Source organism: Bos grunniens, chromosome 20, assembly GCF_055505025.1.
Source record: "Bos grunniens cultivar Pamir isolate PY7600 chromosome 20, Bosgru_T2T1.0, whole genome shotgun sequence".
NCBI classification, from domain to species: domain Eukaryota; kingdom Metazoa; phylum Chordata; class Mammalia; order Artiodactyla; family Bovidae; genus Bos; species Bos grunniens.
The window spans coordinates 68204699-68219639 of record NC_141184.1 but is presented as its reverse complement, the minus strand read 5'-3'; the positions used below and the strand labels follow the sequence as shown (position 1 = coordinate 68219639).

Below are 14941 nucleotides of genomic sequence, written 5' to 3'. Positions count from 1 at the left end.
ACATGTGAAAGAGTTAATGAGAAATGCCTGTGCATGTCTTTCCTGGTTCAAGGAAAAGGGCTAAATAATAAAACCGAACTAATTAGAACACATGAACAATATCAAACATCTCCAATGTCTCTCATCAAGTTCACAGAGTTTTACTGGTCTGGGGAAGTTGCACTCAAATCCAAAATGGTCCATGAGTGTAATTTGCTCCATAAAAACCACTTAACTATTGCTTAGAATCATATTTGAAGCCTTTTAATGAAAAAGCATGGGAAATTTACAGAGGAAACTGAGACTGTGCCTTCCCTGGTTCTCCAGAGGTGGCTCAAAAAGGTGAAACTACGTTTACCTGAAAAACTGGGCCTTGGATTTTGGAAATTTCATCAAATTAAAAAGGTAATTTTGGATTAAGTTTTCAATTAACTGGCAGCCTTGCAAAAGCATTTCACATTTTAGAAAAGTTAAAACTTTTTTTTTTAATACAAAAAGGGACTATCCAACCTGAAGAATTACACACTGTAATGTGCAGATCACACATTGTAACATATTCGCTCTAAGACTTCACCTTAAAAAAAAAAAGACCCATTCTATGATTTTTAGATCAACTGAACACTAAGCCCATAAAAAAGATAAATCATAAAATTACCTCTATATCCTGGATAATCTTTGGGTATAATGACCTATAAAATGAATTGGGAGGGCCATCTGTTGGTCTGTTTTTAAACAGGTACTGATCCCTGGCAAATAAAAACAAACAGATGTTACATTTTTGCACATAAAAGGGTGAATTTTATTTAAACATGGTGCTTACAAAGTTGTATCTTTCAAGTCTTTTGATTTGCATTGAGCTTTAACAGTTCAAAAGCAGGATTTCTGACAATTAAATGTGCACGTTTGACGTAAGTTCAACTTACAGTTCTTTACATGATCCCAACTTTTTATTTTCTGAATACCCAACACAATAATCTAGCCTTTCATTCTACAGTTCAATAAAAAGGGCTAATGTAGCTTTGTGAAAAATCTAACTTAGTACATATCAAATCTCTTCTTATAAAGGAAACACAACCCTAGCCACCACTCACGCCACCGCCTGTGTGTCCTGGCTGTGGCGCTTTCTCTGCGCTAACTGGGCCAGACTACTGACATGTACAGAGCTATAAAGCTGCATTTCAGAGATGATGGGTTGTCTCTGGAAAATCCTGCCTGTTGTATACCTCCCGTCTTCAACCAGGATCAATATCTAACAGCAAAATGGCATTATCTGACTTTCTCATGACTCTCCCTTTTCTGTATCTATCTCTTGGTAATGGTATCAACGCCCAAGGAAAATGTGAAAGGAAAAGCATAAACATAGAGCTTTGAAAAGCCAAACTGCTCAAACTGTATAATACATCCAACAGTTAATAAATATAAAGGAAATATGCATTTCAGAAGAGGTTATTCTAACAGCTTTAACTTTCCTCCTCTCAACTCTTGACCATGCATCTTTCTCCACTTGTTTAAAATAGGCCAACACAGTAAGCCAGTATTTATAACTACATTTTTTAGTACTCAAACTGACCCTAGGTCAAAGAAACTGTCTTTCAAGGGAACGAGCAACCTGAATACTTACCACCCTCTTCTTTCTGAAAGTCCCTTCCACAGAGGATCAGTGCGCACCATTCGTTCAATCAGCTTCTTCCAAAGCATTCCTTCAGAGATCACTCGCTGCCATTCTTTACACACCAGCTCTGCTGCACACAGAGATCTGGCATCCAGGTAGGAAAGAATGTTTTCTGCTATGTGATCTAAGCCTTGCTCTACAAAATACAAAAAGCAATGAAGGAATAGAAAGGGAGATGGAAATGTACCAGCTACCGTTTCCTTAAAGCTAAGAGGATAAAGAAATCCTGAACCAGGAAACATACTTGAGTAATATCAGAAGTTCTGCAGATACACATGTACATGAGTACCTAAACATACACACTTCTTTTTGTTCTGGTTTTTTAAGAAAAAACAACTGATGTTATCAGTTCCTGGGTGTAAAAGTCAACCCTGGGCAGTTCTATATTTGTCAGATATTCTAACAAAATATTTATTTTTTCACTTTCTTTTACAGAACTTTATGGGGCAATGACACCCCAAATTTTACAGATGAGGCAGAGAGAGGTTAAAAGATTCACGGTTTCACAACTAGAGGATAGTGAAGTCAAGAGTGGAACTCTGATCTCTTCCTCCGAAGTTTGCATTCTTTCCCCTTTGATTCACTGCTTCTCATAACAAATCATCCCATTAATTCATGACCTATGTGAATCCCCTGGGGCTAAGGAGACAGAAAGGTGGAACACTAACTTATATGAAAAAGCTTATGAAAAAAACACAACAATCCAAGAATTAAGTCAAGAGTACTCAGTTGTACTTTTGTCAGTCACTTTTCTCCACCTCTTTCTTATGCAGGTAAAATCCTCAAAACCATGAACCACATCCTAAAAATTCTAACCCTTAGGAGGTTTAATCCTACACAATGCAAGTATCCTTTCAAAGACAACCAAGATTCAGCCTTTGCCTGACACTCAAAGGCAAGACGATCCCTGCGGTCAACAGTGTCACCACCTACACACCCCCATCCTGTGGTTCTGGACATGTCCTTCTGCAGCCCCAAGAAATAAAGCTTTCCCCAGGTCTCCTCTGCGTTGCAGGGGGAACACTAAACATACAGTCGGAAAATTCCAGTTTCAAGTCTAGGTTCACCACCAAGAAGTTCTATGACATGAAACAAATACTGAAACAATACTGAAACATCCCTGCCCCTTGTCTTCTTTACCATGTAACATGGCAATGGCCAGTAACTATCCTTTCTCATATTACCTGTATGAATCAACAAAACTTTATGATAAGATTTTAAAGATAACAATGCATCATTCAAGGTTAATATTTTCTTTTTTCACCATAAACAGAAGCAGTATAGTCACACTAACTTGACAGGGTCTAGGTAAAACATTAAACTTTCAGAGCCTCAATTTCCTCATCTGTATAAAATGAGAATAATAATTTGCCTTATTTTGAAAATATAATGAGATGATGTATAAAAAATGCTTTACAAATTAAGGTTTTTTCCCACTCTTGAGTATTTACACTGTTGATTATGGTTTACATGCCCTTCACATGCTGGTTCCACTCTACACTAGATCTAATACTCGAGCTATGATCTGATAACGAAGACTAGCTACACTGGGGTCCCTGTATTTTCTTGTCCGTGTCATTATATCAAGAGATAAGGCAATCAAAGGTTACACTGCCTTCATCTAACAGCCATGTCACAGCAGACTCCTAAGATGTTAGGAAGCTGAACTGAAACCTTACGCATCTCCCCATAAAATGTCTATTAAAAACAATTCCCCCTAATTCTGCATTGGTATGGCTAGGTTAAAAGGGGAGGGCAGATTCACACAGAAGTCTACAGTTATCCTCACTATAGTTCACTTTCAAAGCTTTATCTGACCCTTGAATTCAGCCTCTACAATTCTGATTCCGTCACCCAGAAGTGTGGACATTCCACACCAGATCTGCATGACCGGCAAATGTAGTAAGTCTTATTCCAAGTTGTTGGCAAACATGCTAAATGGGTCAGAACCAAGGACAGCACCCATGATTCTATATTTCCCTTCAGGCTATTATACATCCATTCACTAAATACAAAGTACCAACCCTGAGCCACTAGTTCTATAATTATCTGGATTGTATACTATTTTCCAGCCCACATCTCTCTATTCAGTCCTCAAAGATACTTGGGGAAACTGCCCCATGAAGACACTGCCATCTTTACACTATCAGGTGAATTTGGTATGGTTACTTTTGTGTTACCTTGCTGGTGCTTACTACATAAAGTTGGCATTGCAATTTTTTGTTTACAAGTTGGCACTACCTGCTTTGTGTCCCTTTTAAACATACACAACCCATGTTCACTTTGGAAAAACTTAGCCTATAAGAAAATATCTTTAAATCCCCAAACCTCACTGCTCAAGAGATAATGACCTTTGACATTCTGTACACTATATCCTTCTAGGCTTACATAATACTACATAGTCTTTTCAACAGCTAATTAACTTTTGATAACCCATTTGAGAATTTGGCCAGAATGAAACATCAAATTCAAAATCCAGTATCTCCCAAATACGCCGTCTCCCAGTTCTCTAGTTCTTAAAAACCAGGAAACTGGCTCCTCAGTCATCTCTGGGTCCTGTCGCGCAGGAGACAACCAAACACAGCTGTACGAGGTGTATGTGCGCAAGGGCACCCAGCAGCTCTGCCCACTGGTTTGCAATTATTTCTCAATGTTTCACAATTCTGAAAAAAACCACCTCAGGTTCTGTCACTATCCTGGCACACAACATCTCTAGGTCTACTTGTTACAGGAGCTGTGTGTTTCCTAAATATCTTCTTTCTTTCTCAGACAATTTTTCTACCCTTCTAGTTTTAAAGCCATGGTTTTTAGTGGCAAAAGAAAAAGGGATAAGTTAAACGAGGAGCGAAAACATGCCGTTTCTTCCTATCACCACTTCACCATGTATTCCAAGTACACTATCCCTTCATTCTTCTCACTCTTGCTCCAAATAGTGGATTATTTTATTTTGTTTTTAACTCTCCCAAATTATGTAACCATTTTAGACAATTTCACATTATTCAGGGCTTGGACTTTTTGATACCATTCTCAAAGATTCAGGCTACCATTCTGTTATCTCCAGGCCCCTTTCTTCCATCTAAGTGTATTTAAAGTGAGGGAAATTCATGGAGAATCACAGGGGGTTCTACTTGTGTCTCTCCACTGACAAGATTGACAAACTATTAATCTGAACTTCAAATTTCAGAATCTCTCTACCCTCTTTGATCATATTTATTTTCAGAGTCTCCACCCATGGCCTAATAAACTTAACTCTTTTCAATTTTCCTAATTCTGGGGTACTTCTCTGTCTGTCTTCTAGTTGCTACACTTAACATTAGCACACAGTCACTAAGGTTTATGCTAATTCCAATTATTAAGCAAACTCTGCTAATTGGTTATAAACACACCCCTAACCAACACGCCTCTCAAATCCTCTGCTGAGAGAGAAAACAAATAGATAAGAACACATTACATGCTGTCTTTTCAGGCCTCAATGGCTGCCACATCCTCATGGTCTGAATATTAACTGGGAACGCTGCATCCAATCCTTCCACCTGGCTGGGTAGTCTATGAGCTGGTTCTAGGAAGCCTGTGTGGTTATACTTGAATCATTTAGGGCTAGTGATTTGAGAAACAATAGTAGCAAAAATAATTTCTGAATATTCTCACCAACTGAGTCAGAATATGTAGATGGTAGGCCCAGGAATCTATCTTCTTAAGAATTTAGTTCAGTTTAGTTGCTCAGTCGTGTCCGACTCTTTGCGACCCCATGGACTGCAGCAAGCCAGGCCTCCCTGTCCATCACCAACTCCCAGAGCTTGCTCAAACCCATGTCCATCGAGTCAGTGATGCCATCCAACCATCTTAGCCTCTGTCGTCCCCCTCTCCTCCTGCCTTCAATCTTTCCTAGCATCAGGGTTTTTTCCAATGAGTCCGTTCTTAAGAATTATCACCAGATAATTCCTACATACTGGGAACTTCTGCTTTATAGCAACAATGTTCCCCTGCCTATGGGCGATCAGCAAAATTCTGCATAAGGAAACTCATTATTAGACACATACCTCCTACTCTTTCAAATGCCACTGGTCCAATCTAGCAACGGCTCAGTGAAATCGGGGGATTTATTTCCTTTTGTTAATACTTTAAATTCACTCCATCTTTTTAGGGTGCAGCATGTTTCAGTCTCTTGGAAAATATACTGGCTATAGAGCCATATAACCTCGTGGAAGCAAATCAGTTTTCCTTTTTGGATCTCAGTCTTCCATAAAAGAAGAGTAATATTAAATGCTTAAAATGGATTATCTCCTATAATCAGCATGATAACCCTCTGAGATAGGCTATCAATAGCCTCATTTTATAGAGAAGGATCTTTCTAACCCTGTTGGGAAGGTTAATAAGAAGAGGTTATTCAGGAGTCAGATACAGAGCAGACATTTGGTAAACACCAGTCTCTCTTCTTCCCTCTTGCAGAATCTGCCTTAGCTGGTATCAGTGGTTAAGGAAGCTAAGCAGTATTCCCTTCCCTTGTTATTTTCTGCGGAGAAAACATGACATGCCTTCCCTGGCAAGTCGCTAAGTCTTCCCTAATAGCTTGGAGTAAATCTCATATTCCTTAAATACTGAAAGAACAGGAATCACACAACCTCTATTTGGGCACCTGGGAGTAGCCACTCCCAGGAGCCATGAAGACTTTATAACTTTCTGGTTTCAAGACTATTCAGAACAAAGAGGTTACTGACTAAGGTGGCCCATTTGCCTAAGCTAAAAAGTGCTCTGAGGTGTTACAACTAAGCATTTTCTTAAAGTATCAATGTCTGGCTCTCATTTACTCTACAGTGCTGAGACTCCCCCATCTCCCACAGCACCCCCCTCCCCAAGGCAATAAGAGGACACATTATGGCCTCGGAAAATGAGTCCAGAATACTGCACACACAGTGCTGAAGAAGTGCTGCTGGTGCTAATTATATGCACCAGATGAAGGTCTGGAAATTTTTCAATAATAAATTAAAACAATTAAAAGGCAAAATTTCAAAGCTCAGTATGTAAATAACACTGCACCAAAATGAAACTCAAATGTGTAATGTCAGTTCAATGCCCTTGACTATAGCCAGTTTCAAGACAGCTGCTTAGATCATACAATTACAGAAACTTTTATTATTTTAGAAACGCATTTCAAAGAGCAGCTGCAAAGAAATTTTCTTCCCCACCCACCCCTGCTGTCCCTTCCCCCTCCCTAGTCACAAACCTAGTTGTAAAACCTGAAGTCAGAGACTTTCTTTCCTGATAGCAACAGCATGTCACTGGATTTCTTTAACTTGGAATATACTGACCTAAAGATTCGGACTAAAATGAAGTAAAATAACGCTCAGGTCACAAAGTCCAACATTTTGTTATGCCAACAGAGTGGCACACACACCTACCTAAATGATGTCAGGATGAATCAATTCGGAAATCAGTGGGTGAATAATTAAAACTTCCTGGCAGTAAATCGCATTGCCCCTGGAGAAGCAGGTGTTTCCTGCCTCTCTGGACTTTTTTTTTTTCCCCCCTTAAACTGTCATCCTCAGACTACCTACCAGATGCCAGGCATATTATGTACAGTATCTTTAATCCTCACAATATCCCATTAAGTATTAGTTTTATTCCCACACTGATCAGGAAACTGAGGCTCCAAAACGTGAGCCCACGTATCAGGTGCAGGTGATGGGATTCAAACACAGGGGCCGTCACATGCAACAATCGGCCTCTCCACTGCGTCACACTGGACCTCTAGTCCTGCGTATTCTGGTACTTCCACAGCTCCCAAGACCGCTGATCTCATCTCTGTCCCATTTACAGTCTGTAATGGTTTATCATCCTTACTTGGGGGACAAAGGAATAAACTATGGCCACGAAGCTAAGTGTTTTTAAAATTCTTAATTGCTCAGACACCTCACCAATACTTATCATCCTTCTTGAAGTACAATCTGTCTCTACTTCAAATGGTATAAATTTTCCCTTTAACAACAGTTCTTACAAACCACAAACTTAGCCTGCAGAAATTGACATTGCAGACTAAACATTTACCATGATTTTTAAAAAAGCATATCATAATTATCACTTTTTCCACTGAACCAAAAGGAGCCAGAGACCACAAACATTTTCCATTTTCCCTATACTGACAGGTACGATATTCACAGCAAGTATTAAAAAGTGAAAACTATAGACCATTTTTATAGAATTAATGGTTTTTACAATCAAAAGAAGTCTTAAGTTGACTGTCAATTTCAACAAAGTAAAAATTCAAACTCAGGATCATCTACAGTAAAAGCTAAACATCAAACTAGAATAATGATTAGTAAGTACTCCACACATTATTAAATCTAAGTATGAACAAACACATGGACCTGTTTCTTCCCTAAAGCTCTTTTCTTGAGGCATGGTCTGTGCTAAGGAACTAATGCCAGATTTAATCCAAGTCTACGAGACAGCAACTAACACAATCAACTCGGCCAGCTTGTCCCCAGCTATTAGATTCATATGTATGATATATACTGACACGTGTATATATGTTCAGATCAAATCCTGCTAAAACAAATAGCATTTTAACAAAAATATTTCCATGTCTCAGCCAATGGTCCATTCATTTCATATAATATTCAGCACCACAAAATTCCACTTTAACAGAGATATGGACAGTGCCTTAAAATTCGCTGTAATGAAAACTGAATTGTGTGCAATTATACTAACCATATTTATATACATAACACATGTTCATCTGCTCTGTCTCTTCTCCAACTCTGCACACTCCCCAAGAGAAGGGGTTGCCTCTGAACTACACTCTGCAAATCAAGAGAACTTCAACAGTGCCACCTCGTGGATGTTCTGTAAACACAAGCTGGGTTCTCTGCTATTCTAAAATGTTTGAGAAGCAAATTATAGACAAAAACAAAACAGTCGAAAGCAAACAAGCAAACAGAACAGATCTGCTTGGGAAAATGGAAGCACAGCTTCATTTATTTAAAAGCACTTAAGAGGAACAAGTCTAGGTGTCAACCTGGGCTAAAGGGAAGTTGCTGTATAAAGGGAAGTCAACTCGGGGCTGTGACGACCTAGAGGGGTGGGATGAGGGCTGGGGCAGGTTCAAAGGGAAGGGACACAGGTATACTTATGGCTGATTCACACTTTTGTATGGCAGAAGCCAACACAGTACTATAAAGAAACCAACCTCCAGTTTAAAGTAAATTTATATATATATGAAGTGAAGTGAAGCTGCCCAGTCATGTCCGACTCTTTTGCAATCCCATGGACTGTAGCCTGCCAGGCTCCTCTGTCCATGGGATTTTCCAGGCAAGAACACTGGAGTGGGTTGCCACTTCCTTCTCCAGGGAATCTTCCAACCCAGGGATCGATCCCGGGCCTCTGGCATTGTAGGCAGATGCTTTTACCGCCTGAGCCACCAGGGAGTCATACATACATAAAACAAAAATGACCCTGTCTCTTCTTGGTTTGGGTGCAGCCTGGGTCAGTAGAAGAGCCTGGATGATGGGGCTCTGAGTTCGAACGACACACACAGAGGAGCTGCAGCACATGCGCACTCGCCTGACTTACACGCACCTATACTTCTCTCATACAATTACAAGCATATCTCTCTCCTTCTCGTCCATGCTCTTTCTCTTTAATTAAAAGTACAAGTTACTGAAATGGATTGTAAGCCATGTAGTCTATACAGAGTAATCTTAACTGCAAGTGATTTCAGCTTTCACACTAACTTTTGAACCAACCCCCATCATCATCACACAATCACAATAAACAAGATGTATGATCTTAGGCATTTCATCCAATTTCTCTGATCCTTGGCTTTATAACCTATCTAATGAAAAAACAGCACGAAATGACACCCCAAGTCCCTTTCAGCAATTAAATACTATGATTCTAGAAAAAAGAGGGTTCCCAGAAATACTAATTCAAGAAATGAGGGGAAAAAATGCTATTATTTTCAGCACAAAAAGAACAGTAGGCTCAAATTTTCCTAAGCTAACTCTCAAATATCCTTAAATACTACCACTGTAGAAAGTGAACTCCCAAGTTCTGAAAGCAAGGTTAGAAACCACGGGCTGGCATGTGCCTTGCAGCCCCAGGTCTCAGGCCTGGAACACGAGCCCAGGGCTGTTTACTGCGGGAGATACTTAGACGATGGAGCTGTGATGCACTGTGCACGTGTGCCTGCCAAGTCTCCTCAGTCGTGTCCAACTCTCTGCAACTCGACGGACTGTAGCCCGCCAGGCTCCTGTCCGTGGGATTCTCCATGGGCTGCCATCTCCTCCTCCAGGGGCTCTTCCTGGCCCGGGGCTGGAGCCCGCATCTCTTATGTCTCCTGCGCCAGCGGGCAGGTTCTTTACCACTAGGGCCAGCAATGCGCTGTAAATCAATCAGGCTAAGCGAGAAGCTACTCTCTGAGGAGCCATCCAGAAGCTCTCACAAAGGGGAGGGCTGGGAGCAGTGCTACTGGTTTTCCCTTGGCTCTTTGTAGGCCAATCCTGGCATGGCAGCTGTTACTTCCAGGCTACCCTGACCATGTCAGAGGAAAGTTTTCTGGCCAGCATTCTCAAATTCTCTTCAAGAGTGAAACCTCTCTATTCTACCTGAACAAATTTAAAACAAAAAAATTTTTAAACGAGGGAAAAGAATTACCAAGTGATCAAAAAATCAAAGGGGGACGAACAGGCAGAGCACAGAGGGTTTTCAGATCCATGAAACAATTATATAGGACACTATAATGACAGATACATGTCATTATATATTTGTCAAAAGCCACAGAATGGACAACATCAAGAGTGAACCTTAAAGTATGTATTCTGGGTGATCCTGACATGTCAAATGTATCACTCTGATGCAGGATGTTGACAGTGGGGAGGCTGTGCTGGTGGTTGCTGGGGGCGGGGAGGCGGGTGGTGAAAACTACTTTCTGCTCGGTTCTGCTGTGACCCTATAGTGCTGTGAAAGTAGTCTATTCAAAGAAAACAACGGGGGGTGAGGAGGGAGAAACCAGGGGGCGAAGCACACATTCAAGCAGGGGTAAGGCGGTGAGGGAGAAGATGCGGAAGTGAGTTTCAAGAAAGTTACTGAGACACGCTATCAATTTCCCCAATGCTTTGCTGCCATTCCCTAAAAGTCACTTAAGATGTAAGTGAACATCTTAGATTTGAGGGCACTTTCCAAACACTGTAGGAAAAACTGTCCCATATTAAAAAACAAATACTGTATTACAACGACAAAATGCAGACGGTATAGAGACCACATCAAAAATATATATATATAGCAACAGTACTAACCAGTAGTCAACACTATTAATCACAGAAACTGCCTACAGTTCCTAGATAGATGCTAAATTATAACTCCTCTTCTAGTACCACATTCAAAATACAGTGTGTATCCCAAGAAAGGCTGTCTCACACTATATTCAGTCACTCATTCACTTTGCAAACACCTACTTGGCTCCATCTGGGCTCTTGGGATGGGCATTCTTCCACTTTTCAGCATTTTTTACAGACAAACATGGTTACCTGGTAAAGCGGTAATAAAGTCCCGCTGCAACATGGGCTTCAGGTAAGAGTTAATATGTCCATGCTGGTAATGACACATTCGTGAAATAAGGTGTTCCACAAATTCCACTTGATCTGATTCAGACCACTGGTCAAAATATTTAATACACAAGTCTTTTTCTTTTTGATAGTTTCCTTCTGATGGCCTCTTTCTGGAGACGATCACTGATGATGTTCCATTACTTATCTATTTTAGAAAAACAAAAGAGTAATTAGTTTGACAAGGAAAATGAATCTAGTCTTCTCATCAGAAACATATTTTTGCCATGTGTATTTATACCTAAAATGCCAGTTTTATCCTAAAGCCAAACTCATTCCTTTATTAATTCAGGCAATAATTAAAAATGTATTCAGAGATCATGTACTCAGATTAGTCACTAAAGTAAATGACAAAGTCAGAATTCTTTGTAAAGTTAAATGGTGTCCTAAATTATCCTCCTCCAATGCTTATTCCCAAACCATGTTGTTATCAGTTAACTGATGCTGGAGAAGGCCATCTTAGAAAACCTGTTCAACTTGACTATTGGACTATTAATGGTTTTTTTTCCTTCCTCAGAGTTGAAAGGTAAAGCTATATGCGTTTACGCAAACAGTTCTCATACTTGTGCATGCATCAGATAACCAGAGAGTATATTAACAGAGACTGCCAGGGGCCACTCTGGAATAGAGCCCTGAGCTAACGTCTAACAAGTTCCTGGATGATGCTGATGCTGCTGCTCTAAAGCCTGCACTTCAGGGACCTCACACTCTCTGTAACAGAGAAACCAGAAAGCAGTTCAATCTAAACAGCTCCATTTTACCTAACAGTTTCAATCGCCTCTGTATTATTTCCAGGGCTGCTAAACTGCTGACAAAATAGTTTATAGACTTTCATTCCCTCTTTCTGATCACCGACTCTGAAAGTTACCCCAGGCAAACCACATATGCCTGAAAACGTCCTCATCTTATTTAGTCTGTTTGTGGATATCCCACAGACTCCTATACTAATGGCTGCATCTCCCATCAAATCTACATGGCCCGTGCATACAACCAGTACATTTTTTAAAAACTGAAACTGCATACACTGCATCTGGACAATATCCGAAAAAATCTAAATCCCTAGACTGAATAAGGCTCAGCAACTTCCCTGTTTACAAACAAAATAACCTCAATACTTTTGTCAAACACTGTCAGGCCATGTGTCCATCACTGTTCTGACAGCCTCTTCATGTGTAACTAGAAGGAATACAGACAAGAGAATTGTGAAAACCGAAGAGTTGTGTCACAAACGTTCGTTAGTTCCATTAGGAGCTTGTCTCAGAAGTCTTGCATGGGAAGAACCAAGAGCTTCTGTTATCAGCATATTCCCTAACAAAGTAGACTGAACCCATCCCAGAAAGAAAACATCCTTTGTAAGTATCCAACAGAGTCTTTGACCGTCCTAAAAATCTTTCATATCTGATGCATATCTTTTGTCGACATTTAGAGGTATAAACCTGGAAGGTCTTTATCTCCCTCCTCATTCATCTCACCACTTTCTCATCTAATTTTCTCCCCTTGCATTCTTTGGGTGGTGGAGAGCTCACTGACACCATGCACCACCAGGGGGCAGCACTGAGCGGAGATTTTTGACGCTTGTAAAACATTTGTACCAAACAGGACCAAAACAGCAGCATTCAAAACAGTCAGATGAAATGAAAATTATTTGCTGTGGTGAAAATCAGCTAGCATAGGAGCATCTTTGCTACTTTTACGCATAATAATGTTCACCATAATGTTATAATAAGGAACATTTAGAAAAAAAACTACCCTGTTACAGGCAACTGGTTCAAGTAAATTATAATACATCTACACAAAGTACTATAAAGCGGCCATTAAAATTAGGTTTATAAAGTAAGATTTTAATAAGAAGAGAACATGTTTATGAAGTATCAGGAACAAAAGAATTTTATATAGCATATGACCACAATAATTTGTGTTAAGGGGTACACGCCAAGACAGAGTAAAGAATAAATGTGAAAGTGGTAAAACTGCCTCATCGTGAGAGAGAAAGCTGTGCGTTTTTTCCTTCCCCTCTTCCTCCTATATTTTTTCACAGTAATTAGCCAAAATAACTGCGCTCCTAACAGGTTAGATATAAGTACGGCAACAACTAGCATTTGTGTACTGCTTTGTAAGCCATAAAATATTTTCACACTCATTATCTCACCTGATAAGCAAATGGGTTATTACTTCATTTTCAGAAGGGTTCCTAGCCCTCTAGCCTCCCTAGAGCACTGGTATACCATTAACTAGTCTATTGAAAGACAGACGAAAAAAAGCCTGAAGACTAAAGTGTTAAGAACCACTGTGAGTTGAAAAATCAATAGTAAAGTAAGAGAATCCTGTTGCAAAATACCAAACGTGAAGGAGGGAACAGAAGTCAGTCTGCGCACAGTTCCCCCTGAAATGACAGCATGTGCTTAACTCCACAGCACACTCTCCATTTCTATTTCTAGCCACCTGCTTGGCCCAGAGAGATCTTCCTAAAATTGCTCCACTTTGGTACTTTTCATCTTAAATTTGTTGAGAACACTTTATTCTTGTTAATAACTAAACTACTCCTTTGCTTCAACTCAAATGAACCCAGAGAATATTTTATTAATCATTATTGTTTTTGGATTTAGATTTGTTTTGCCTGCAACTGTATCTTCATGAAAGGAAAATTATGTGTACCATAATGGTTGATGAAAAACATCAAATCATGAAATGTATATGCTCTCCATCCCCCACCTTACCAAAAAACTGGGGGATGGGGAGGGCCACTGGCAAACTAAAATAGAGCCAGGAGAAAAGGAAACTGAATTTAAAAGGAAAAGACAAACATTAAGAATGAAGTGGGGGGAAGGGTGGTGGCTGGGAGAAAAGGCCAGTGCGTACACTGGTGCGTGGCAAGGTTCCACTCTGGTGACAAAGGACACCACCACATTCGTGGCTTAGACAGTGGCCCCAAAGACTGAATATCTCTGGGCTGCAGCCAACTTCAGAACCTTGGTGTAAACTCCCAAAATCTTGATAATGACACTTCCCTAAGGAGCAGAAGATAAATTAGGGTGGATTCTGAAACTAGCAAAATTGCACAAAACAAAAAAGTCCTTGGCTCTACGCTTCACTGAGGACAGGAGCTGAGGGAGCATCTTATCTGCAGTAAGTCAGGTGCTATCTTCTCTGTGCGCCGCCATTCCTACCTGCCAAAGAGTACTTTTCTTTGGGGACTCATCTTCATTTTGATCCTCCATAACTGAAGTGTTCTAAGGGGGGAAAAACAGGTTATTTGAATTATGCCGAGTTTTGCAAATCCTAAATAACTATACCAAAATGTAATTTTGAAAACCCAAATTAGAGTGTACCAATCAATACCAACCCAAAAGCTGTTTGACTTACGGCTAACACATGCCATTTTGGGTCAACAGGGGTGTTTTTATCTTTCCTAAATAAATACAGTTAGTGGTTGGACAAAAGCAAGCATAAACCTATTTATGAAGGTAGGGTATACTGAGAAAACAGGCTGAATTGAATTATGGGAGTGGGGTGAAACTACCTCAATCATTGCTGTTACTCTTTTAACTCACGGAAAGAAGCCCCAGAGACCCACTAAGCTCCTGATGACTGCACAAAACATTTACTAGCATGTCCGCTATTCAGTAACCCACCCCAGCCATCAGCAATTAGAAGTGACAAAGCCCTGGAAGCCCCCTGCTTCTCTCTT

General features: G+C 40.1%; 1 protein-coding gene across 22 annotated transcripts in view; it reads right to left on the bottom strand.

The window, feature by feature from the left end:
• FBXW11 (F-box and WD repeat domain containing 11) overlaps positions 1–14941 on the bottom strand; it is a 131597-nt gene that overhangs the window by 26635 nt on the left and 90021 nt on the right. For 15 of the 22 annotated variants that reach the window (XM_086362225.1, XM_086362226.1, XM_086362210.1 and 12 more), the window contains 4 exons: positions 14421–14483; positions 11176–11401; positions 1601–1787; positions 635–725 (listed from right to left, as the gene is read on the bottom strand). In XM_086362225.1, the coding sequence (XP_086218351.1) occupies positions 635–725; positions 1601–1787; positions 11176–11401; positions 14421–14471 (555 nt within the window). In that variant the 5' untranslated portion in view covers positions 14472–14483. The remainder of the gene's footprint in view (positions 1–634; positions 726–1600; positions 1788–11175; positions 11402–14420; positions 14484–14941) is intronic. The other 7 variants (XM_086362230.1, XM_086362231.1, XM_086362216.1 and 4 more) reach the window with 1 other exon arrangement.